Source organism: Schistocerca cancellata, chromosome 5, assembly GCF_023864275.1.
Source record: "Schistocerca cancellata isolate TAMUIC-IGC-003103 chromosome 5, iqSchCanc2.1, whole genome shotgun sequence".
In the NCBI taxonomy this organism is placed as follows: Eukaryota; Metazoa; Arthropoda; class Insecta; order Orthoptera; family Acrididae; genus Schistocerca; species Schistocerca cancellata.
The window spans coordinates 623,731,974-623,756,736 of NC_064630.1; the positions used below are offsets into that span (position 1 = coordinate 623,731,974).

General features: G+C 43.9%; 1 protein-coding gene across 4 annotated transcripts in view; it reads right to left on the reverse strand.

The window, feature by feature from the left end:
- Positions 1-24,763, reverse strand: part of LOC126187941 (FHF complex subunit HOOK interacting protein 2A-like) — a 203,017-nt gene that overhangs the window by 165,008 nt on the left and 13,246 nt on the right. For all 4 annotated transcript variants that reach the window (XM_049929312.1, XM_049929311.1, XM_049929314.1 and 1 more), the window contains one exon: positions 6,650-6,787. In XM_049929312.1, coding sequence (XP_049785269.1) covers positions 6,650-6,787 — 138 coding nt within the window. The remainder of the gene's footprint in view (positions 1-6,649; positions 6,788-24,763) is intronic.

A 24,763-nucleotide genomic window follows, 5' to 3' on the forward strand; every position in this document is an offset into this window, starting at 1 on the left:
ACTTTAACCTATCAATTTCTGTTTTAACCCTTTGAATGTCAAGGTAACAATCCATCACCCCCCCTACTGATGCTAATACCGTCAGGGTGCCCATTCGTCAGTACTCTGCTTCGTCTTCTTTAGCTTACAGAATCGATAGATGGTGTTGGCGTGCTGATTACAGATGCTCTTTGCTTCGAGCTACGTGTAGGACGATAGCTATCAACAATTGAGCATCGTTTCAGTGAAATGTAAGCATTTGGTTATTCCGCTTTTGCATCGTTTGTTTATTGACGTGTTTCGCAGTACATGTTTACATTCTGTTACTGCATTCTATGTTCTGGTTTTTGCGCAGTACTTTTATTTATCATTGTTTCTGTGTGTTTTTTTCTTCATTTTAAGAGTTTACAGTTTGTTTATTTTCTCCCCTTTTGTGAAAAATGCAACCTACACCAGGCCACAGCAGAGAATTTACCGACGAAGAAATTTGTGAACTTTTAGAATGTACTAGTGACACAGTGTGTTTTGGTGAAAGTAGCAACAGTTCAAATGGTTCAAATGGCTCTGAGCACTATGGGACTTAACAGCTGAGGTCATCAGTCCCCTAGAACTTAGGACTACTTAAACCTAACCAACCTAAGGACATCACACACATCCATGCCTGAGGCAGGATTCGAACCTGCAACCGTAGCAGTCGCGCGGTTCCAGTCTGAAGCACCTAGAACCGCCCGGCCACCCCGGCCGGCCAGCAACAGTTCAGAAAGTGACAGTGATGTACTTGACGATAATGTGAACAAAAGTGAAGATGAAATGGAAGATGTACAATACACTGAAGTAATTGCACCTGAAACACTACACCCATTACCACATCCATTTAAAGGGCTGCCAGGACCAAAACATATGCCGCTAGCAGGATCTCCTGTGATAGAATATTTCAATCTGTTCTTCACTACAATGTTGCTGCAGCTTATTGTAACTGAAACAAATCGCTCAGCTAAACAGTTTATAACTAAACATGCTACATTGTCCAAACCTTATATAAAAAAAAAAAAAAAAAACAGAAGAATGTGACAAGTAGCAAGGTAAGAGGTTTTATTGCATGCTTACTAAATATGAGACTCAATAAAAAGCCCACAATGCTCTCATACTGGAGTACAAAACCATCACAGCCATTTCCATGGTTTGGTAACATGTTTTCTGCCCACCAATTTACACATCTTATGAAATTCTTTCATCTTGTGGATAGTTAGAAATGTCCAGCACCAGGCCATCCTGATTATGACCCATGTATCAGGTACCAGCCATTGGTAGACCGTCCTAATAATATACTTGGGCATCATTACACACTTCATGAACAACTTAGTATTGATGAGAGTCTAGTTGGCACTCAATGTCAAACTTCCCTATTACAGTATTTGCCAAACAAACACCACCACCGATGGGGAATCAAATTCTCGATGCTGTATGACTCTATAACGCACTATTGTCTAGGGTTTTATACTTACAAAGGTGCCAAAAGCCAAGAAGATAAGGCTGAGATTGCAAAACATGGCTTAGGTTACTGTGTTGTCCAGAAGTTACTGTGTTTGGGCAATTATTTGAACAAGGGATATCGTATCTTTGTGGACAACTTTTTCATGTCAGTCCCACTTGTAAAAAGTCTTTATAAATTAGGCACATACATTACTGGAACTGGAACAAAAACAGAATTATTTGCCAGAGCAATTTAGAGAGAAATTTGGAATTGGGAAAAAGATGTATTGTAAGTCAGGTCCGGTACTAGCACGTGCGTACTGAGAGAAAAAATCCCAGCGTACTCCCGTTCTCTTATTGTCAAGTAAAGTTGGTGCTCTTGACATTGAAGTCCAAAATAAAAATAAAACAGTAAAAAAGCCAGAAATAATACACCAGTACAACCAGTATATGGATGGAATAGACACATCCGACATGATGCTGTATGCGTATTTGGATGAGAGGCGAACTCTTCATGACTGGAAGAAGGTAGTTTTTAACATAATGTCAAGAATGGTGCTGAACTCTTACATATTATACAAAGCGCATAATAAAGGAAGGAAAGTTGTTTCCATATATGTATATACTGTAACGATAATTGAAGCCTTGTCAGATGAATGGCTGCAAGAAAAAAATGCAACTGATGATCCTTGTGGTTCTCCGGGTTTGAGAAAACTTCCAGACAAGAAAGAGTCAAGATGCTTTGTGTGTACTAATGAAGGAAGGAAAAGGAGGTCAAGAACTGTTTGTAATAGATGTAATAAGGGGTTGCATGGTGAATGTTTTCCTAAACACAAATGCTAAGTAATACTGTAGACATGGAAATTCTGCAATGTTCTCTTCAAATAAATAATTATTATCTTTCTAAATAATAACACAAATTTTATATCCCTCAAGTCATTTTAATCAGAAATGTGTGTAGATTCTATGGACTGTAGTTAGCCTTCTTAAATTGAAGCACAGTGTCGGAATCAAAGTCAAATTTATAATATTAAAAATAATATTTTATTTGGAATGTCACAATCAAATTCATTTGAAACATTATGATAATCTGTTTAAGTCATAATATTCTACATATTTTTATGGATAAGTGGTAAGTTTTTTCATATTTTTAAAATGAATACTGTGTGATGTATGGCAATTTAAATAGAATGTAGCTTAATGGTATAAATACGCATGACATTTTTAGCACACACCACTCCAAATCAGCTGACTGCAAAAGGATTAAAATTTTCTAACCTACCTGCCCAATTAGGGATCTAAAATTTCACACTCAGAGGTATAGAACACCAGTTTTGTTTCTCCTGATGGCAGTATCCTACTGAGTAGTCCCCATCCGGAGATCCAAATGGGGAACTATTTTGCCTCCAGAATATTTTGCCCAAGATGATGCCACCATAATTTAACCACACAGCAGAGCCGCATGCCCTCAGGAAAAATTACAGCTGTAGCTTCCCTTTGCTTTCCGCTATTCACATTATCAGCAAAGCAGGGCCATTTCAGTTTATGTTACTATGCCAGATCAGTCAATCATCCAGTATGCTGCCCCTGCAACTACTGAAAGGGCTGCTGTCCATCTTCAGGAACCACACATTTATCTAGCTACTCAAAAGATACCACTCCATTGTGGTTGTACCTACAGTATGGCTATCTATATTGCTGAGGCATACAAGCCACCCCACCAAAGGCAAGGTCCACGATTCATTGGAGGTGGAGCGTCTAAACATACACAACCTTTAATTTTTTCATTACATCCGTTTTCAATCTAACAAGTATCTGAATAGTACAGTTTTTTGCACACTGCACACAAATGTACAACATTTCCTGCCAGATTGCACTCATGCGAGGTAACCATTAAAATCCATACTGATTACACGTAACTATTGTAATTGTACACATGTAATCCCAAACTGTAGATGGAATACAGCAGAAAGGTTGAAGCATTTCTTTTAATGGTATATTCACTGAATCTTTCTGAAAGCCTGAAAAAGAAATACAGCAATTTTCACAGTCTTTTCCATTTTCACAGGGAAATAATAGATGGAAAGAAGCTATCTATTCATGGAAGACAAGCAAACAGATGGAAAGAAGGAAGGTAAGTATCTGATGTCTTGCTGACAGCAAGACCATTAGTGGCTGTGCCCAAGTTAGTACTGGAGAAGGATGGGGAAGGAAAACAGCCAGATACTCTAATAAACAATGTCCTTGACATTCTCTTTAAGTAATTATGTGAAACCACAGGAAACTATGTCCAGACTGGGATTTGTGCACCACCCTTACTGAATGTGAGTCCCAAGCCTAAATCAGTTCACCAAGAAAACAGATAATGTTGCGGATGAAATGTCAGTGAACTGGAATATGGAAAATTTAAAAGGAAAACAGATGCTACCTTAGAATAAAGAATTTTATAACTGAACAAGAAAGCTGAAGGCTTGATGAGCAACAGTAAAGCGGGGAGACTATACTGGGAATTCTGACAAAACTGGTCAAGTTGAAACAGAAGTAAAAGAAGAGTAAGTTTCTATGAGTTTTCATTCTGCTGCAGAGTGTATGGTGTGATACCGATGTGAAACTTCCTGGCAGAGTAACACTGTGTAGCTGGATGGGACTCAAAACATGGGATCTTTGCCTTTCACACACATCTGGAAATGATGCACTAGGCTGTGACTAAGCGATTTCTCTGCAATATCCTTTCTTCCCACAGTAATACTTCCCCAAGGTATGCAGGAAAATTTACATGAAGTTTGGAAGGTAGGCAAAGAGGTACTGACAGAAGTAGATTTAAGGGTGGATAGCTCAGTCAGCACAGCAATTGCCCACCAAAGGAATAGTTTTCAAGTTCAAGTCTCATTCCAGCCAGAACATTTCATATGGAAAGCAGACCATTTTATTTTCAAGTTTCTACTTCTCACATACAAGCCCTTTCTGTATTACATATTTCCGCAGACTGCACCATTACGTTAATTTTTCGTGCTTCATGCCTTCTTCCCTTCCAAATCCTTCTTACATTTTCTTAATTCTGCACCTTTCTCTGTGAATCTTTATGTTATTCACATCATAGTGTTTCCCTCACTTGATACCGTTACCAACTCAAAGTTTAACCAGAACACATTTACCCTGCAAGCCACCATAAAGGAAATGGTGTGGAGTATATTCTACTACTATCAAATTCTCCTTTCCCTGTTATATTTGCATTTGATGTAAGAGAAATCTGTCTGTGTGTTTCCTTTTATGCATAACTTTATCTGTTTGGGAATCAATTCTTATGCACGATATGCTCATAATAGGTAGTTTTATACGTTTCAGTGAAATACTAGTTCTCTGAATCTACTGACAGCATTTGGTGACGAAAAACACTATCTCTACCACTGACAACTACCGTATTTACTCGAATCTAGGCCGCACTCGAATCTAAGCCGCACCTGAAAAATGAGACTCGAAATAAAGGAAAAAAAAAATTCCCGAATCTAAGCCGCACCTGAAATTTGAGACTCGAAATTCAAGGAGAGAGAAAAGTTTTAGGCCGCACCTCCATATCAAAACAAAGTTGGTCGATTGTAATATGAGACACAATTTAGGTCGAATGAATGACGATACAGCTACAGTAGTTCGGTTCGAGTCGTAAGCTTAGCAGTTAACCTTTACGAGGTAGCCATTGCTATGCGTCAGGCGCTCCGTCAGTATTTATACGGGTACCCTTCCTTTTTTACGTGCTTCGTCTGGTTTGAATCGATTGCTTATTTTGCTTTGATCTGATAAGTGCCGTTTTCTTTGTTATAGGTGTTTACGCCACTCTAAGCTGAAAATGCATTACTGTACTGTGTCATGCACTGTTTGTCGCATTCTGATAGTGCGAGTTTACGGCCTGTCGCCGCTCGCGGCATGGCTTGCTTTTGTGCGCGCTACCGCCGCTTACAATTGAAAAAAAAAAAAGAGAGGAATCATCTCATTAGCGAAACAATGGCAAGACACTGCTATTTGTTGTTACTTACACAGCTGCTTTCTTTGATAATGATCAACAAGAACCAAATAATAGACTGCGTATGATAGAACATGTTCTGAACGATAGTTAGGCGAAAAGTTTTCTCCGTTTGAAAATCTTTGCGGCCGCTTCCTTAGTACATTAAATTCTGCACAGAAATTAGTCATCTTAGATTTAAAAATCTAGTCAGTTGCCGTGCTTCATTTCTGACTGTATCACTACTAGGCATAAAAATAATACAAATATAAACATGACATATTCTTCCGCGTTTTCTGTTGTCCCGCTCTAGTTTCGTAGTTTATTAGGCAGACAGGATTTAAATGAGATAGCAGCAAACACGAAAGAATACATCGCAAAATGTTTATATTCGTATTATTCTTATGGTGAAGACAATAGTGCATGTGATTCACATTTCATCAGGTTCCTATTAGCAACCATCTCTTCTCACAGGTAGGAAAAAATTCAGAACGTAGAGTTGGCCATATTGACAAACATCCCAAACAGTCTTGCCAGTCGTATTTTCGTAGTAGATTGAAATTCTGCTACATTCGAAGATGAACAATACGGAATTTGTATTTACTTCGTTGGATAATGTATGAAAATGGTCGAAACTCGGGACGGAGGAAAAAAGCTCGTCTTCCACCTTTTTAAAATTTATTTATTGACGCAGAGGTTTTGGCGCCAGTATTTATCTTTGTGTCTACAAAGCATGCCTGTGTAGCGCTACATATATTCGACGGCAGAAGTTAGTTGTGGCGGCACCTACTAACATTTTTCAGAACTTCCGCTTACTTTGCACTCGATTCTAAGCCGCAGGCGGTTTTTTGGATTACAAAAACAGGAAAAAAAGTGTGGCTTAGATTCGAGTAAATACGGTACTCAAGTTCTATGAATGGATTCATAAACTTTCTGCATGGACTAAACTGGTCAGTTACAACCCCTCCTCTATTCCAATTAAAAATCAACATGAAACATAATCTAATACAATAAGTGCTCCATTTGAAAAAACCCCAAACGAAAGAAATTATATGTCTTCATCCGAAAACTGTATTTGAATGTGACCATTCTAATCAAAATGCTAGGTAAGATAACCATGCTATGAGACAGTACATCCACAGTATTCAAGAAGTTATAAACACATTTTTATTTGAATGGGGTAATAGCTGCAAGCTGCACCTCCAATAACTGATCCAGATGAGCTGGAACATTAGTGATTTCCACAGCATTTCTATGAAAATCTCTTCTTTCATAAAACTTTAGTATCATCCTCCAGTGATACAGGAAATCATCCAGCAAAGTTCCTGAAGAGGAGAACTGTAAAAGAAAAAAAACTGGAATGAAATTTCTTTCCAAACATTAATATAGTCAATTTTCATCAGATATGAAAATATTATATGTACAATGTTTGTTCACTTATAAATTTAATTATGAAATACAAATCTTTGCTGACAATGGCATGCAACTGTTAACTAGCTAGTTAATGAAAATTTACTCAACAAAAGAATAAAAGCACTACAAAATCACTGTTTACTACTGAGCACAACACAGCAACCAACAGCAAGGATTTAAAGAAAACCCCATTTTCTCTGGATACTTGTTACAAACTTAATCATGTATCTCCATTACCCTTTGTTGTGCAGGATTATACTCAGTATTTACTAGCACAATCTAGGTACACTTTGAATGCCATGGTTACTCTGACCACTCACATATCTGAAGTTTTACAGTTGGCTATCAGTTGAGTGTTCAGCATGTACCTTTGGTGATAAAGTTTCATCAATATATATTAGATGGCACCACGTCGTGCTAATTTTCTCACGCAACAGTTCGTGAACCTGTCACAGTTTATAATTGCGTACAATAAAGTGTCTTAAAATTTGGTGACAAAGTTTCATCAATACATACTAGATGGTGCCAATTTTCTCGCACAACAGTTCGTGAACCTGTCACAACTTATAATGGCATAGGAAAGAATGTCTTAAAATCTGGTTGTGCATAATACACCGACATCATTTAACTGAAAGGACATAGGTGTTTTCAACTATATTGATTAATTCTCAAAACAGACCACTGATTAGTTTATAGTTCACATGTATATACTGATTAGTTTATAGTCCACATGTATATATATCTGCCAGTATAATACTATGATTTCTGTTTCAGAGTTACTTTAACCAATGGTCATTGTTACCCCAGGATTACAGATACACAATTTACTAAACAATGTTGAAGACAATGACAGTGGAGGACTAACGAATATGAACATTAACCATCCTTATATAGACAAAGACTCATTTGTAACTGTTAATGTGCCTGCAATTAAGAAAAACAAATGTCACTCTATACTGATCAAATTGCAAGCTTGTGTGGCTCAGGCAGTGATTCAGGTGTAACACACAACGTCAACTAGCTCCAGAAACAAGGAATGAAGTTAGTTGGGCTTATAAGTGCCAGATATTGCCTCAATAAATGAAAACCAGATAACTTTAGTTGTAACTGCAAAAGACGTTTTGAAAAGAGGGTTATGGTTTAAGGTGGATGAAGCTGAAGGTATTATAAAAACTTAATTTGGTGCTATGTGTGTGGTACTCCATCCTAGTACCTTTTGTTGCATTTATAATTTTGATGATGGATTTCACTGTTTGATGTATGCACCGTACTAGGCTGTCTTCATTTATGCAGCTTAATAAAGCACTTAAGAAAACTTTGGGTCAATGTATTTATTTCTGGATGGTCAGAGTTTCATTGTGATTTTGAAATATTGATCAAAAATGGAATGGTAGTTGACAAAATTGTTTTGGATGTATAGGCCAGTCAATATATCCCTAAATCCATGCTAACTTTGACCACTTACAATTTTTCCCATTACTTCTTCTGCATTAATCAGCTTGTAATCCTTTCATACATACCCCTATATTCACTACCATAAATATCACAGAGTAAAAAAACAGTCATGATAATCACATTTGAATCTGAAAATCGGTGAAAGTATACCTTGGTTTACGATACTATTGTACAGTGTCCGACTACAAACAGAATTCACTTTTTCCAATTCTAGTACTTTTTAGGCACTCAATGTGGCTCTTACTTCCAGCTGCTCTCTTTTTATAAGCAAAAGCTAATTACATTTTATTTAGTTTTGTATTCATTTTTCCCACTAATAATCCCTGCTCCCAGGGTTAGAGGGGGCTGTGTGAGATACGTACCAATGGTTCACATTACATGTCAATATTAAGTCCCCCAATAAATAGCTGCAAGAGCTGGTACTCAAAAAAGCATGGTCAAGTGATTATCTCCAACACAACTGTGTGCAGTAAAGCACACAACATTCAAGTCATCTAACAGGTCAATGACTGCATCATTTTCCGATGGCAAACATTTACAAATCTAACAAGAATGAACCTACACAAGTAAGTAAAGTAAAAACAAAATTCTTTAAACCTGAATGACTGCACATGGAACGATGTTTTTTAACAACAAACATGACGAGAATTGGACTATGCAACAGTATCAAGCAATCTTCACTAAAGGTGTGTTAAGTCCAAAATCTAATTTCTCTGAAACTTTAAGAAAGACTAACTGGAGTGGGAAAGGTGGGAGAAGGGGAAGAATTTGAGCATTAACATAGGGAATTTAAGAAAAATTTTTTTAAATGTTTAACACCAAAGCTGCTAATTATTCACTGGCTGACTAGCTTCAGGCTTTGCCAAGTTTCACAAGCCCCATATTTTGTATTTGGGATATGTTTAGTGTGAAAAGCTCTATTTATGTCATCATACTTACATGTTGTTTGGATCTTCATTATTCAGCATGATCTGATACACGTAACGAGGATATTTTGTACAAAATGGAGGATATGTTCTCACTGGAACACACTGTGTGCCATGCTGGCTTATTTTAGTCAGCCAATAAATAATTACCAGCTTTGGTTTAAACAAAATGTCTTCTCATCAAAGTCTGAAAGCTGCAATATACAACATACTGAAAATCTTTATACGAATTTAGGGAAGGACAGGGCAATTGATCCAACTATACTGCCATTAACACATAGTATTACTAAAAAATAAATTTAAAAAAGAAAAACAGCAACAATGCATGCCCCTTAAGAGCACATGAAGTTGCCCAATGAGAAGGGGACAAAAAATGCATCTCTATCTACATGACTACTTTGCAGCTCGCACAAATCCTGACAGATGGTTCATTGAACAACTGAGATTATTTCTTTACCTGTCTGCTCTCAAATACCAGGTGGGGAAAATGGGTACTTAAATCTTTCCATGTGAGCTCCAATTTCTCTTTTTTATTATGTTTGTCATTTCTTCCGATGTGGGTGTGCATCAACATAATATTTTCGCACTTAGAAGAGAATCTTGGTGATTGAAATTTCATGAAAAGATCTCACCGCAATGAGAAACGTCTTAATTTTAATTACACTTTTACCCTTTTTCTTGATGATAAAAAAAAAGAGATTCACTTCTTTGAACTTTAACAACAGCCCTGTCAACTGTGGCGGTTGCCACATAAAATGATAAAAATGATATTAAATAACTTCGCAAATATACCAAACTTGAAGTCTTAACAAAATATGTTATGGTGTGAACTTTCAAAGATATAAACATTATCTCTTCTCAGAAAAATAACAAAGACTCTGTAATCAATTAATATGATCTGCAAATGTAATTGCAATCTCTATTTTTTTTTTTTTTTTGCAAAAAGTTTCCTTCTCTTCCCTTTTGTGTTTTTTTCCCCCATAGTGCAAGAAGACGCTTTGCGACAAGGCACAAAAACATGTAAGTTTCATGTAATATTTAGCTTAAATATAATCAAATATTACTTAAAAGTGTTATCAATTTTTATATGCACCAGCTCCTATAGTCATGAAGTGGTAAAATTAATTTCTTCATGCAAATTTTATAGGGGAACATTGGTGCAGAGGTCAGCACCACAGTTCTAAATGATAACGGCCCAGAGTCATAATAAATATCTAAATATTCTTTAATTTTGACAAGTAAAAATAAATGTAAATGTAGGAGATTTCTCTTGATTATAGGTTCTTCCATTGTAACAATAAAAGCAATCAATATTTTCAATATTGAATCGTATTTGCATAAAACTGAGTTCGGTACATTTTTCCGATCCTGACTTAACGAAATCATGAAAATCTCCTTAGCCTCGCATTTTCACAAAAGTAAAAATAATTAACAAAAATCAATTTCAACAACAACCAGTCATATATCCAGAATTTTGTTTGCATATTGGACCACAAGTTTAAAGCCCTGAGGTAGAAAAAAGTCGTATGCTTAAGCCATAGGTGTTGAAAAGATTTTCATTCTGATGCAGAGCTAGTGGTTGTAAAACTAAAATAATAGAAAGCTGTGAGCCACCGGCCTTTCACTTTTTCTTTTGATCTGTTATTTCGTATTGCAATGTACGCATTATTTTAAGTAGTACGTTGTAATATGTTTGTTGTGGCATCTTTTAATATAAAAACACCATGTCAGGCAAATTAACTGTGAGAAGCACCACAACTGATCCACTGATGTAAATAATTTTCCAGCTGTGAAGCAAGCACAATAACATTAACTTCAACTTTTCATAATGTATAAAAACCAATACATAAAGCACCACCACACAATCCCATCTGGTAAAGATCCCATACCACACACAATACTCTGGAAAAGGCAGGTAAGCATAACACAGGCAGTCTCTTTAGTAGATTTTGTTCTGGTTTAACAACAAGCACTGGAACGAAGACGAAGAACACAAAACCAGAGAAGGCAGTGAAACGATGTCTGCCAATGGTGTGCAGACTAGGATTGCACAGCAACAGGAGCGCCCTCAAACCGAATTGTATACAGAGCCGCTCATGCCAGCCTTGGCCACTCAGGTCACACTCAGGATCGTGGACGTTAGTTACCAGTGATGTGTTAAAACTTGCACGAACATTGCATAGCCAAGCATATTACTGTTTGCATGATGCCCATCGTTTGCAGCTATTCCTGGTACATCTCCAAGTTAAGTATTGTTAATTTGCTTTATATAAATAAAACTACTAATTTTATTTGCTTGAACTGTTGTATAGCATTCCAAGAATGCCGCATCCCTTAGGCACCCCATACGAGACAAGTGGGCAAGACCAACAACTGGCAACGAGGTGCTACAGACAAATCCCGTCCCTAATGGCCATGGCATTTTACTGGTACCTTAATTCTCTCTCGTCTTTACTTTGCAGGGGCACTCACTTTCCTTTAACAGTTTCTTGTCTTTCTGCTGATTCATTTTTTCAGATGGGCACTGCACAAAATTTTCATTTTGTCATTATTTACGTTGTTTGCCTTGCATATTTTTTTGCATTTGTTCTTCCAACATGCCCACCAATCGTGTCATGCCCCCTGCTCCAGTGCCACAGCCACAAGCTTTAGATGCCACACAGCTAATGCAAATGTTTCAGTTTCAGACACAGCAAATATCAGCACTACTAAACACAGTGCAGCAGCTACTGGCCAACGCTACACACCCAACAGAACAAGCTCCGCCTACTACAGCTGCTATACCACCTTTTCGACAGTTTAGTGAACAAGAAGAGGAATGGCTCAAGTGGTTATCACAGTTCAAGGCACATTTACTTGCCTATCTATTATCCATGGCAGGAAGTGCAGTGCTCAGATTAATTCAAAAATCTTTCCTAACGCCACTCTGAGTGAACTTGCATATGACAGTGTAAGAGATTCACTAACAAACAATTATGAACAACAAGTAAATGTGGTAGCAGCTAGGTATCAATTCTTCAATTGCAAAAAATGGTCAGAAAAAACTTATCCTGAGTGGGTAACAGATTTGCAAGGTATGACAAGGAAATGCAAATACAAATGTGCTTGTGGTGCTTTATATTCAGACATTATGTTGTGTGATGCAGTCAGGTACAATGTACCTGATGTCAAACTCAGAACAAATTTTGAAACAGTCTGATCCATCATTTCAGCAGGTAGTGCAAATACTAGATCAGTACAATTCCGGTGGCTTGTTAGCTCATACATTTGAGCAGCCAGCTATCTGACAGGCTGAATCCCTTAGTTGTGATCACTGGCGGTGTGCGCTTGCCAAGCCGAGTAAAGAACACCATGCCACACTACGCAAGCAGTTCACTAAACAGGTGAGCAAAATTAAGTCTTGCCCTAGATGTTATTCATGGCACAAATGCCAGGACTGCCCCTCCCAACAAGCCCAGTGTTACGCTTGTGGTAGGAAAATATATTTACAATCCGTATGTTTGCAATGGAACAGACATCAGAATTCAGTCCACTCACTCACAAAAATCTAGTCACAAGGCCCATGTCGTTAATGCAGTATACTCCAAGACTGCAACTAGCAAGCATGCAGTTTTGTCAGTGATACATAAGTCAAACAAACTTCTTGTTCATTTACTTGTTTGTGGGAAACGTGGGAAATTTCAACTGGACATGGGTGCCTCTGTCACTTGCTAAATCATCACACATATGAACTGTTAGGCTGCCCACACCTGTCTAACATTAGCATGCAACTGATGACTTATAATGGACAAGACATTCCCATTCTCGGAACATGTACTTTGCCTGCCATGTATCGCTCGCATACATGAACAGTGACTTTTACAGTACTACAATCAAGCAAGTGTGAGACTATTTGGTCTTGATTATTTTAATTTGTTTGGCTTTAACATTCAGACCAATGTGTTGTCAGTGTCTGCATTCAATGCAAAAGACAGTGTAGCTAGCTTGCTCCAAGAATTCCCGGAACTCTTTTCCGAAGGTTTAGGCACGGCTAACAATTTTGTTGCACATATTACACTTCAATAACAATGCTCAGCTGAAATTTTGCTGGACCAGAACTATTCCCATTGCATTACGGGATAAAGTCACTGCTGAACTTAAGGAATTGCAAGATAACGGAATTATTGCGCCCATATCAGATAGTCATTGGGCAAGTCCATTGGTTTTGCTCCCCAAACCTTCAGGTTGCATTTGCCTCTGTGTTGACTACAGTCAACCCACAAACAGTCACTGATACTTATCCACTGTCATGCCCAGAGGATCCCGGGGTGCGGGGGAGAGGAACGGGGCCCGCGTGCCGGGTTGGGGGGGGGGGCAGGTGGAGGAACGGGGCGCAGTGGCGGGGAGAAAAGGGGCACGGGGGGAGGGAGAAACGGCACGCTGTGGCGGGGGGAGGCAAAACGGGGTGCGGTGGCGGGGGGGGGGGGGGGGGGGGCAAATGCGGCGCGGTGGCGGGGGAGCCAAATGGGGCGCGGTGGCGGGGGAAACAAACGGGGGCGCGGTGGCGGGGGAGCCAAACGGGGAGGGGGGCGCGGTGGCGGGGGGGGCCAAACGGGGGCGCGGGGGCGGGGGGGGGGACCAATGGGGGCGTGGTGGCCAAACAGGGACGTGGTGGCCAAACGGGGGCGCGGTGTCCGAACGGGGGCGCGGTGTCCGAACGGGGCGCGGTGTCCAAACGGGGCACGGTGGCGGGGGGGGCCCAAATGGGACGTGGTGGCAGGGCCCAACGGGACGCGGTGGGGGGGGGGGGGGCCAAACAGGGCGCAGTGGAGGGACGGGGCCAAACGGAGCACAGTGGTGGGGGGGGGGCCCCAAATGGGGCGCGGTGGCGGGCCTAACGGGGTGCGGTGGCGGTTTTTTTTTTTTTTATTGTGGTTTTAGGGCGCACAACTTCAATGGTCATTAGCGCCCTGACGACGTTAAGAATGCACCGCGAGGCACAAGTTTAAAACAACAACTAAATGGGAAAACACGATAAAAGACAGACTGACAGGCATAGGATTAAAAAACAGCATCATCAAATGTCCTTAGTGAGGTTTGTCAAATTGATAAAACGAAGAACACGAGCAGCTGCTCATGGGTCATCCGCTAAAACGGCATCTAAAGTACATGGCAGGTTAAGATCAAGACGCAGTGCGTTAAAATCCGGACAGGACATTAAAATGTGGCGGACCGTCAGCAATTGCCCCCATGGGCAGAACGGCGCCGGCGCAGCCGTCAGCAGATGGCGATGGCTGAACCGGCAGTGTCCAATTCTTAACCGGGCCAAAACTACCTCCTCCCGCCGAGAAGGGCGTGAGGAGGACGTCCAAGCCACGGGAAGAGGTTTCAAGGCCCGAAGCTTGTTGGCTGTAAGGGCAGCCCAATCGGCATGCCACAGCGATAAAATGTGCCGACAAATAACCCTGCTAAAATCTGACGAAGGGACACAACAAGAAGCTGTCCGAGGCTGGAGGACCGCAGCCTTGGCCGCGGCATCTGCAGCTTCATTCCCAGGGATACCGACATGGCCAGGGACCCACATAAAGCTAACCGGAGAACCGACGTCCTCCAGCTGCCGAAGAGAGCGTTGGATCCGGTGCACGAAAGGGTGAACCGGATACGGATCACTGAGGCTCTGGATGGCGCTCAGGGAATCGGAGCAGATGACATAAGCAGAATGTCGGTGGCAGCAGATGTAAAGAACAGCCTGGTAGAGGGCAAAGAGCTCAGCTGTGAAGACCGAACAATGGCCATGGAGCCGGTATTTGAAACTTTGTGCCCCGACAATAAAGGAACACCCGACCCCGTCATTGGTCTTAGAGCCATCTGTATAAATGAAAGTCATATTGATGAACTTCGAACGAAGTTCCACAAAACGGGAGTGGTAGACCGAACCGGGGGTAACCTCTTTTGGGAGCGAGCTGAGGTCAAGGTGAATGCGGACCTGAGCCTGGAGCCAAGGTGGCGTGTGGCTCTCGCCCACTCAAAAGATTGCAGGGAGTGAAAAATTAAGGTGTTGAAGGAGGCGACGAAAGCGAACTCCAGGGGGTAGCAGGGCAGAGACATACAACCCGTATTGATGGTCGAGAGAGTCGTCAAAAAAGGAACGATAAGACGGATGGTCGGGCATTGACAGTAGCCGACAGGCATACCGACAAAGCAGTATATCGCGCCGGTAGGTGAGTGGCAATTCGCCAGCGTCAGCATGAAGACTCTCTACGGGACTAGTATAAAATGCTCCGATCGCAAGTCGTAAACCCCGATGTTGTATGGAGTTGAGGCGGCGTAAGATGGATGGCCGTGCAGAGGAGTAGACGAAGCTCCCATAATCCAGCTTGGAGCGGACGATCGACCGATATAGACGAAGTAGGACGGTTCGATCCACTCCCCACGACATACCACTGAGAACACGGAGGACATTTAAAGAACGGGTACAACGGGCGGCCAAATATGACACATGTGGAGACCAGCTAAGTTTCCTGTCAAATGTAAGGCCTAAAAATTTGGTTGTCTCCTCGATTGGGAGAGCAACGGGACCGAGTCGTAAGGACGGTGGGAGAAACTCTTTGTAGCGCCAGAAGTTAATACGGCAGAAAAACGGAAGCCATTGGCGACACTCCAGGAGTAAAGACAGTCAAGAGAACGCTGAAGACAGCGCTCCAGGACACGTGTACACTGCGCGCTGCAATAGATGGCAAAATCGTCCACGAAAAGGGAGCCTGATACATCAGCTGGGAGGCAATCCATTATTGGATTGATCGTGATGGCGAAGAGAGCGACGCTCAAAACTGAGCCCTGTGGCACCCCATTCTCCTGGCGAAAGGTGTCGGACAGGACAGAACCCACACGTACCCTGAACTGTCGATCCATTAAAAAAGAACGAATAAAAAGAGGGAGGCGACCGCGAAGGCCCCATGTATGCATGGTGCGGAGAATGCCCGCCCTCCAACAGGTGTCGTAAGCCTTCTCCAAATCAAAGAACACAGCCGCGGTCGGGCGCTTCCGCAAGAAGTTATTCATAATGAAGGTCGACAAGGTAACCAGATGGTCAACAGCAGAGCGGCGCCTACGAAATCTACATTGTACATTGGTAAGTAGACGTCGAGACTCGAGCAGCCAAACCAATCGAGAGTTAACCATTCGCTCCATCACTTTACAGACACAGCTGGTAAGCGAGATAGGTCGATAACTGGAAGGCAAGTGCTTGTCCTTCCCCGGCTTAGGAATCGGGACAACAATAGACTCGCGCCAGCATGCGGGAACATGTCCCTCAATCCAGATGCGATTGTATGTACGAAGAAGAAAACCTTTACCCGCAGGAGAAAGGTTCTTCAGCATCTGAATATGAATAGAATCAGGCCCTGGAGCGGAGGACCGTGATCGGCCAAGTGCGTTTTCGAGTTCCCGCATGGTGAATGGGGCATTATAACTTTCACAATTCGAGGAGCGGAAGTTAGGTGGCCTAGCCTCCTCTGCCTGTTTGCGGGGGAGGAAGGCAGGGTGGTAATGAGCGGAGCTCGAAACCTCTGCGAAAAAGCGGCCGAAGGCATTGGAGACAGCCTCAGGGTCCACAAGGATGTCATTCGCGACCTTCAAGCCAGAAACTGGTGAGTGGACCTTAGTGCCAGATAGCCGGCGCAGGCTACCCCAGACAACAGAAGAAGGAGTAAAACTGTTGAAGGTGCTTGTGAAAGCAGACCAGCTGGCTTTCTTGCTTTCTTTAATAATACGACGACACTGAGCACGTAATCGTTTATAATTGATACAATTCGCCACTGTAGGGTGGCGTTTAAATGTGCGTAAAGCACGTCGACGGGCACGTACTCCTCCCTACATGCTGCGGTCCACCAGGGGACCGGTACGCGACGTGGAGAAGAAGGAGGGTGAGGGATGGAATATTCAGCAGCAGCGAGAATGACTTCCGTGAGGTGTGCGACCTGACGATCGCAGCTTGGGAAGGTTTGATCCTGAAAGGTCGCCCTGGAAGAGAGGAGCCCCCAGTCTGCCTTGGAGATGGTCCAACTAGAGGAGCACGGAGAGGGGGTATGCTGCAGGAGATGGATAACACATGGGAAGTGGTCGCTCGAATATGTATCAGAAAGTGCATACCACTCAAACCGGCGTGCAAGTTGGGGAGTACATATAGAGAGGTCTAAATGGGAATAGGTGTGAGATGTGTCCGAAAGAAAAGTAGGGGCGCCAGTATTGAGGCAGACAAGATTGAGCTGGTTGAAAAGGTCTGCTAACTGGGAGCCCCTCGGGCAGGATGCTGGAGAGCCCCAAAGGGGATGGTGGGCATTGAAGTCTCCAGTTAACAAAAATGGTGCAGGTAGCTGAGCAATAAGTTGCATCATGTCTGCCCTGGTAACGGCAGATGACGATGGAGTGTAAACGGTACAAATGGAAAATGTAAAAGTGGGGAGAGTAATGTGGATGGCAACTGCCTGCAGGCCGGTGTGCAACGTGATGGGATCGTAGTAAATATCATCCCGGACCAGCAACATAACCCCTCCATGAGCTGGGATACCTACCACAGAGGGTAGGTCAAAACGCACAGAGGTGTAGTGTGCCAAGGCAATTTGATTGCATGGGCGTAGCTTCGTTTCCTGGAGGGCTACGATGAGCGGACGGTGCAAGCAGAGCAGCAACTTCAAGTCCTCTCGGTTGGAGCGAATGCTGCGAATATTCCAGTGAATAAGTGCCATCATAAGAAAAGGAAGATGAAAGAAGGGGTCACCTCGAAGGCCGCTGAGGGCCTGGCTTCGAGCGAGCACTGCCGCCGCTATCAGTAGGCGGACAGTCATCGTCCATTGGGTCTATAGGTTCATCGGCCATCTTGGGAGGATGGCCGGGAGGGGGAGCTTCCTCCGCCGGTGAACGGCCAGATGTTCGGCTACCAGCGGTGCGGCCAGGCGAAACGGATGACGGCCTGGGGCGGCAACCGCTGGGTGGCGCAGGAGAAGAAATGCGCCGTGGCGGAGAAGGAGAACTGTGCTTCCTATGAGCCTTCTTGGAAGGACGTTTGGTGGAAGTACCGGTCGAAGGCTGGGAGGTCCAGGTACGTAGGAAGTCTGCACGGGATGGTTCCTTCTTGAAGGCCCGTGCATCTGACTTCGGGGTCTTCGTCTTAGCAGAAGCTGATGAAGGGGCTGGTGTCTGTGGGGTGATGGGAGGAAGAGGAGACGTCGACCGCGCGATCTTAGCACTGGCCGAACGGACGACCGTGGTGCTGAAGGTCAGATCGCATGTCTGGGTTGCCACCTCCCTGGTAGTCGGAGGATAGGCGAGGACAGTACTGTATTTCCCCGCTGGGAGCAGCGCGGGCTTCCTACTAGCCAATAGCTTGCGAGCAGCCGAGGTGGACACTTTCTCTTTGACCCGAATTTCTTGGATACAGCGTTCTTCCTTATAGACAGGACAGTCACGGGAGGATGCGGCATGGTCACCCTGACAGTTCACACAACAAGGAGACGGAGGTGGACAGTCACCCTCATGGGCATCCCTGCCACAAGTGACACATTTAGCCGCATTGGAACAAGACTGTCGAGTGTGACTGAAACGCTGACACTGGTAGCAGCGCGTAGGTGTCGGGACATAGGGGCGAACAGAAATAACCCCGTAGCCCGCCTTGATGCGCGATGGCAGCTTAACACTATCGAAGGTCAAGAAAAGTGTCCAGGTCGGTACAAGGTCATTGTTGACCTTTTTCATGACCCTATGGACAGCCGTCACGCCCTGCTCAGTGAGGAAAGATTGAATCTCCTCGTCAGTCAATCCGTTGAGGGAGCTAGTATAGACTACACCACGAGACGAATTCAAAGTTCGGTGGGCCTCCACCCGGACAGGGAACGTGTACAGGAGTGTGGCCCGAAGCAGTTTTTGTGCCTGAAAGGCACTCTCAGTTTCTAGTAATAAGGTACCGTTACGCAACCTGGTACAAGATTTGACAGATCCGGCTATGGCATCTACGCCCTTCTGGATAACGAAAGGGTTGACAGAGGAAAAATCCTTTCCGTCCTCAGATTGAGAAATGACGAGGAACTGTCGGGCAGGCGGTAGTACTTTTGTCACTGGTGGCTGGTCACGTTTCCGTTTTTGGGCAGAAGTCGAGAGAGATGGAGTGAAATCCATTGCGGAGGAATCCCCCATGATTGCCAGCGTCTCCGATGGCGCGCTCCTTCCTTGTGGGGACCCTCTCAGAGGGCACTCCCGCCTTAGGTGAATGTTTACACCTCAGGTCACACCTCCCGAGAAACAGACGGAGGGACCAATCGGCATGGTCAGAAGGTATCAGCTCAGGCAATCACCCCTCCCCGGGCCTGGCCTTTACCAGGGGGTACGCGCGTGCCTTACATGTCTACCCAGGGCGGGGAATGACGCGTTACCCCGTCACCGGCTACGCGTGCGAACGCGTGGGCCGGCCTTCAGGCACGCACAGGGAGGAAGGAAGAAGAGGAAAAAGAAGAGAGAGAGGGAGAAAGAGGACAGACTGTCTCAAACGCCGAGGCGGAGACCAGAGAAGGCAAGGAGGAGAAGGCAAGGAGAAGAAGGCAATGAGAAGGCAAGGAGAAGAAGGCAATGAGAAGGCAAGGAGAAGAAGGCAATGAGAAGGCAAGGAGACGAAGGCAAGGGAAAGAGTAAGGAAGACAGTGAGGTGGAGAAGAACAAAGAAAGGAACCAACCAAAGGAAGGAAGAAACGAGAAGTGAAAAACCAAAAAGACCACAATTATAGGTCGTGGAACCGTCCGTCTCCGGACGCAGGCGCTAACTACCCCCGTGAGGGGGATGGACTCCTTTTAGTCGCCTCTTACGACAGACAGGAATACCTCGGGCCTATTCTAATCCCCGGACCCGCAGGGGGGCTTCTCAAGCATGAGATAGAGAAGTAGTAGTCCGAAATTTTTATATAGATTTGGAATCGTCATTTTCATCCATAATTTGTGTGATGACCCCATTTCATCTCCTTCCTCGTTCTAATAAACAATCTTGTCATCACTAATTCTGTAACTATTCTGCCTTCCAGTGACAAAACTTATTGTCCGGTTAACTTCACTAACCCTGCCACGATCACCGGTTTAGTTATCCGCTGTTTACTCTCCGGTTAGGCGTTATTACTTGTTCGTACAACGCGTTTTCCGCGCTACTCTCAGAATAGAACTTCAGCGGCTGCTAGCAGGGGCCTGTACAACTGGCCCTTACTAGTGTAGCGGCCTGGCCAAAAATTTTCTGTCAAAATTTCATTTTCTTGGATACAACGAGAAGACAATACCTAACCTTTCATACCTGTTCGTCGTTTATTTCCATTCTGGTAGTCTGAATCTATGGATTTCGCTAGTAAATATAACAACACTGATCATTCGCAAACCCAGTAACCACTTAAACAGCAATAGGCATTCATCCGTTCGGCTGTATTCCGCTCAGCTCGTATGGCCCTGTCTCCTTTTGTCTGTAGGAAAAAAATGGTTCAAATTGCTGTAAGTACTATGGGACTTAACATCTAAGGTCATCAGTCCCCTAGACTTAGAACTACTTAATCGGAAGAACTAACCTAAGGACATCACACACATCCATGCCCGCGGCAGGATTCGAACCTGAGACCGTAGCAGCAGCGCGGTTCGAGACTGAAGCACCTAGAACCGTTAGGCCACAACGGCCGGCTGTCTGTAAGAAAGTTTATTTCTAGATGCGACGGGGATTCCTGTGGCAGAGGCATCACTTACACTATGCACGGATTCAAAAATCAACTTATGATTCATTTGGAACTCAACTTAGAATGCGTTAAAAAACCAACGGGGATGCGTTTCAAAATCATGTGAATAATCATCGATTGACCAACGTGTGCTGGATGCTAGGCGCTTTGTGAAACAAGATTTTTATCCTCAAGAATATGAATTTGGCGCACCCCCCCCCCCTCCCTCCCTCAAAATTGCCGTCCGGGGAGGATACCCCGGTTAGCCCCCCACCCCCTAAATCTGGGCCTGTTGCGCATGCTTGAATTTGGCAGCTTGGGCGTGCCAGTAAAATTTTTCCGGGTAGCATCTGGCTGCTTGCTGCTAATGTTTATACAGCTAACAGCCACACTTCTGTAGCCAAAAGCGGGAGAAGGTACTACTCATACACGACTTAACTGCGCACACGCTCGCTCGCAACTGCTCAAACGACTCTAAATGTAAACACTTGTGACACGCTCATCGAAGGCAATTTGTTGTTATGAAGCATTGCATAGTCTTCCTAAAGCGTTTGACACATTTTGCTGTTGGCAGATGCACTGTGTTTTGTTGGTGTATATGGCGCATTTCCCTTGCAATATAGTGTTATTTTCGTTTTTACGCTCATGTTTTATTGCTGCAGTATTATTCTGCAGAAGCGAGATATGGTAATATCCTTTGTTACAGTACTGGCTCTTACCAGTCAACATTACAAAAATTTAACTGTAAACTAAAACAATGAAAAGTTCCCGGAATTCTACAAAATTCCCGGATGAAAAAATTCCCGGGTTTTTTTCCGGATCTCCCGGTTGTCCTGGGTCGTATACACCCTGGAAGAGGCAGAGGTCGAGTTGGAATAGCAAATTTTCGACAACTCTGTCATGGCCAGGAAGCACAGTGCCACCCCACAAGAGGTTATGGGCGTTAAGATCTCCCAAAAGTAGGAAAAGTTTAGGGAGTTGATCAGTCAGCGCAGCTAATACATTCAGGGGTACCACCAGGAGGAAAATATGCATTGCAAACAGTTATTTCCTGCATTGTCCTTATTCTGACAGCCACAGCTTCAAGCGGGGTTTGAAGAGCCACAGTTTCGCTACAGACTAAGTTTAGGACATAAACGCATACTCCACCTGACACTCTGTTATAGCTGCTACAGTTTCTGTCATATCCCTTATAGCCATGGAGGGCAGGGGTCCGCACTGCGAGGAACCAGGTTTCCTTGAGAGCAATGCAGAAAGCAGGTGTAAATCTTAACAGTAGCCGTAGCTCAGCCTGGTGGTGGAAAAAAACCACCGCAATTCCACTGGAGGGTGACGTCATCGCGAGATTAGGAAAGCATGGAACATCCAATGGGGCAGTTTACACGCTCAGGGTCACCTGCTGCCACCGACTTTTTTGCCTGAGCAGTCTATATGCATCGTGTCTGAGGGTTCGGCGAGATCTAGGTCCTCAGTAGACGCCAGAATCTCCACCTCATCTGCAGATGCAGAGCTTGTAGGTAGCGGTGGTGCGGGTGCCACTATAATTCTCTTCGTCTTGGCGACCTTCGTTTTGGATTTCTCTCACTGTGTAGTGATTGTGATGTCTGTGCAAATTCTAGAACCACTCAGCCTACTACCGTCTCGAACACACAATATTCTGGATATGGGTGTGGGATGGTTGTGTGTGCTGGTTTAAAATCAGTCGCGGGAAAAGTAGACGCGGTGGACGAAGGCCACTGCCAAGTACCTATCGGGCAATCCATAGATGTTTTAGTGAGTGTGTAAGAAAGAACCATAATGCTTATTGGGTCATTGACTATTGTTATTCAGACAAAGAGAGTTAAAAAAGAACTCTTGAAAACTCTTAACGTAACCTTGCTATAGGCAAGAATTATTTTCCGATTTATGTTAAAAAAGTTATGGTATCAAAGCCAACTTTCTTTTAATTGTAATTTGATTTGTTTCTGACGTTCTACTGTATGAAGTTATATATTTATGTTGAAAGTGAGAGTGTTATTGTGTATTAAAGTCAAATAAGTCGTTAACTGACGAAAAACAAAGTTCGTATTTCTACTTATTTCATAAGTAGAAAGAGTCTAAAAATTCCTGTACCTAGCGTTATTCGATGGAGAAGAAGTCAAAAGTGTTTGCAGCAGCCGGCTATCCAGTAAAGAAGAGTGGCTGCAAATTCAAAGTAAGTCACCTCGTAACGAAGTGGAAGGTGGTTTGGGGGAATAAACCGAAATAACCCAGGCTCACAACTAACACTTTAAGTCGGAAGAGCTACTCCTTGGGTTTCCCTGACTAGGAGGACTTCACTAATTCAGTCTCTAGGACTGCGGATAAGCGTGAAGCCCTATGACTAGCTGCTTTTGGGCTCTTCAGCCACTGGTGGGTGTCATCTTTCCCACTAGCAGAAACCTGGGAAGGGAATGACACAAGGGACACCTTCCTAGCGAGAGGAGCCAAAGAAGACTTTTCTCTGGCTCAGAAGTGGGGACTGATATCCCCGATGGTTGGCGGGGGGGGGGGGGGGGTGTTGCTCCTGAAGTAGGTGGTTAGGGAGCAACAGGGAGGGAAGTGTCCTCCACCATCAAGAGGGCAGGTGTGGTCTTCTGTTCTGGTTCTGGTTCTGAGAGGTGACAGGAATGTGAGAAACTGATGGGGTGACAACTGTTCTCGTAGCAGCGGCATAAGAGGTGGTCATAGCTACAGGATGTAGGCGCTCAAATTTCCTCTTAACCTCAGTGTAGGTCAGTTGGTTCAGGGTCTCATATTCCATGATTTTCCTCTCTTTCTGTAAAATCCTGCAGTTGACACAAGATGGGAGGAGTAGCACATGGAGTATTGGAATGTGATGGACATCCACGATCTCAACATGTGACTCTGCAACTATAGTGGGAAGACATATGGCCAAACTTCCAGCACTTAAAGCACCCCATCGGAGGAGGGATATATGGCTTGACGTCACAGCGGCAGACCATCGCTTTGACCCTCTCGGGCAATGTGTCACCCTCGAAGGCCAAGACGAAGGCACCGGTGTCAACTTGACTATCCCTTGCACTCCGATGGATGCATAGGATGAAATGAACACCTTGCCGCTCTAAATTGGCAAGCAGCTCATCATCAGACTGCAAAAGAAGGTTCCTGTGGAATATAATCCCCTGGGCCACATTTAAGCTCTCATGGGGCGTGATGGTAACAGAAACATCCCCCAACTTGTCACTTGAGGTGGGCAGAGGATGCTGTTTTTATCAAGACTGACCCAGAGCACATTTTGGACAAGCCCTCCTCCTTCCCAAACTTGTCCTCCAAATGCTCCACAAAAAACTGAGGCTTCATGGACATAAAAGATTCCCCATCAACTCTCATACCCAAACTTGTCCTCCAAATGCTCCACAAAAAACTTAGGCTTCATGGACATGAAAGATTCCCCATCAACTCTCATACATACGAGGTACCGGGTGGAATAAGCTTCACTGCCATCCTTAGCCTTGCGTTCCTCCCATGGTGTGGCCAGGGAGGGGAATGATTTGGGGTCATATTTCTTAGCACTGAAGTTAGACTTTGCCCGCTTAGAGACTGCCGGAGGCGGACCATCAGCAAGAGAGGATGTACTGTACTTCATCGCATGTCATCCCCCCTGATGCCACCCACTCCGACCAGGGACCCTCCCCACGGGCACCACCCAGCCTCAGCAAGGGACACCTGGCAGTATGGCCATTGCCAGGAGTCCTGATGCCCCAGGGAGATGGTCATCTACTCCATGGAATACATGGGAAGTTAACAGCGTAGGCATCAGCAGAGTT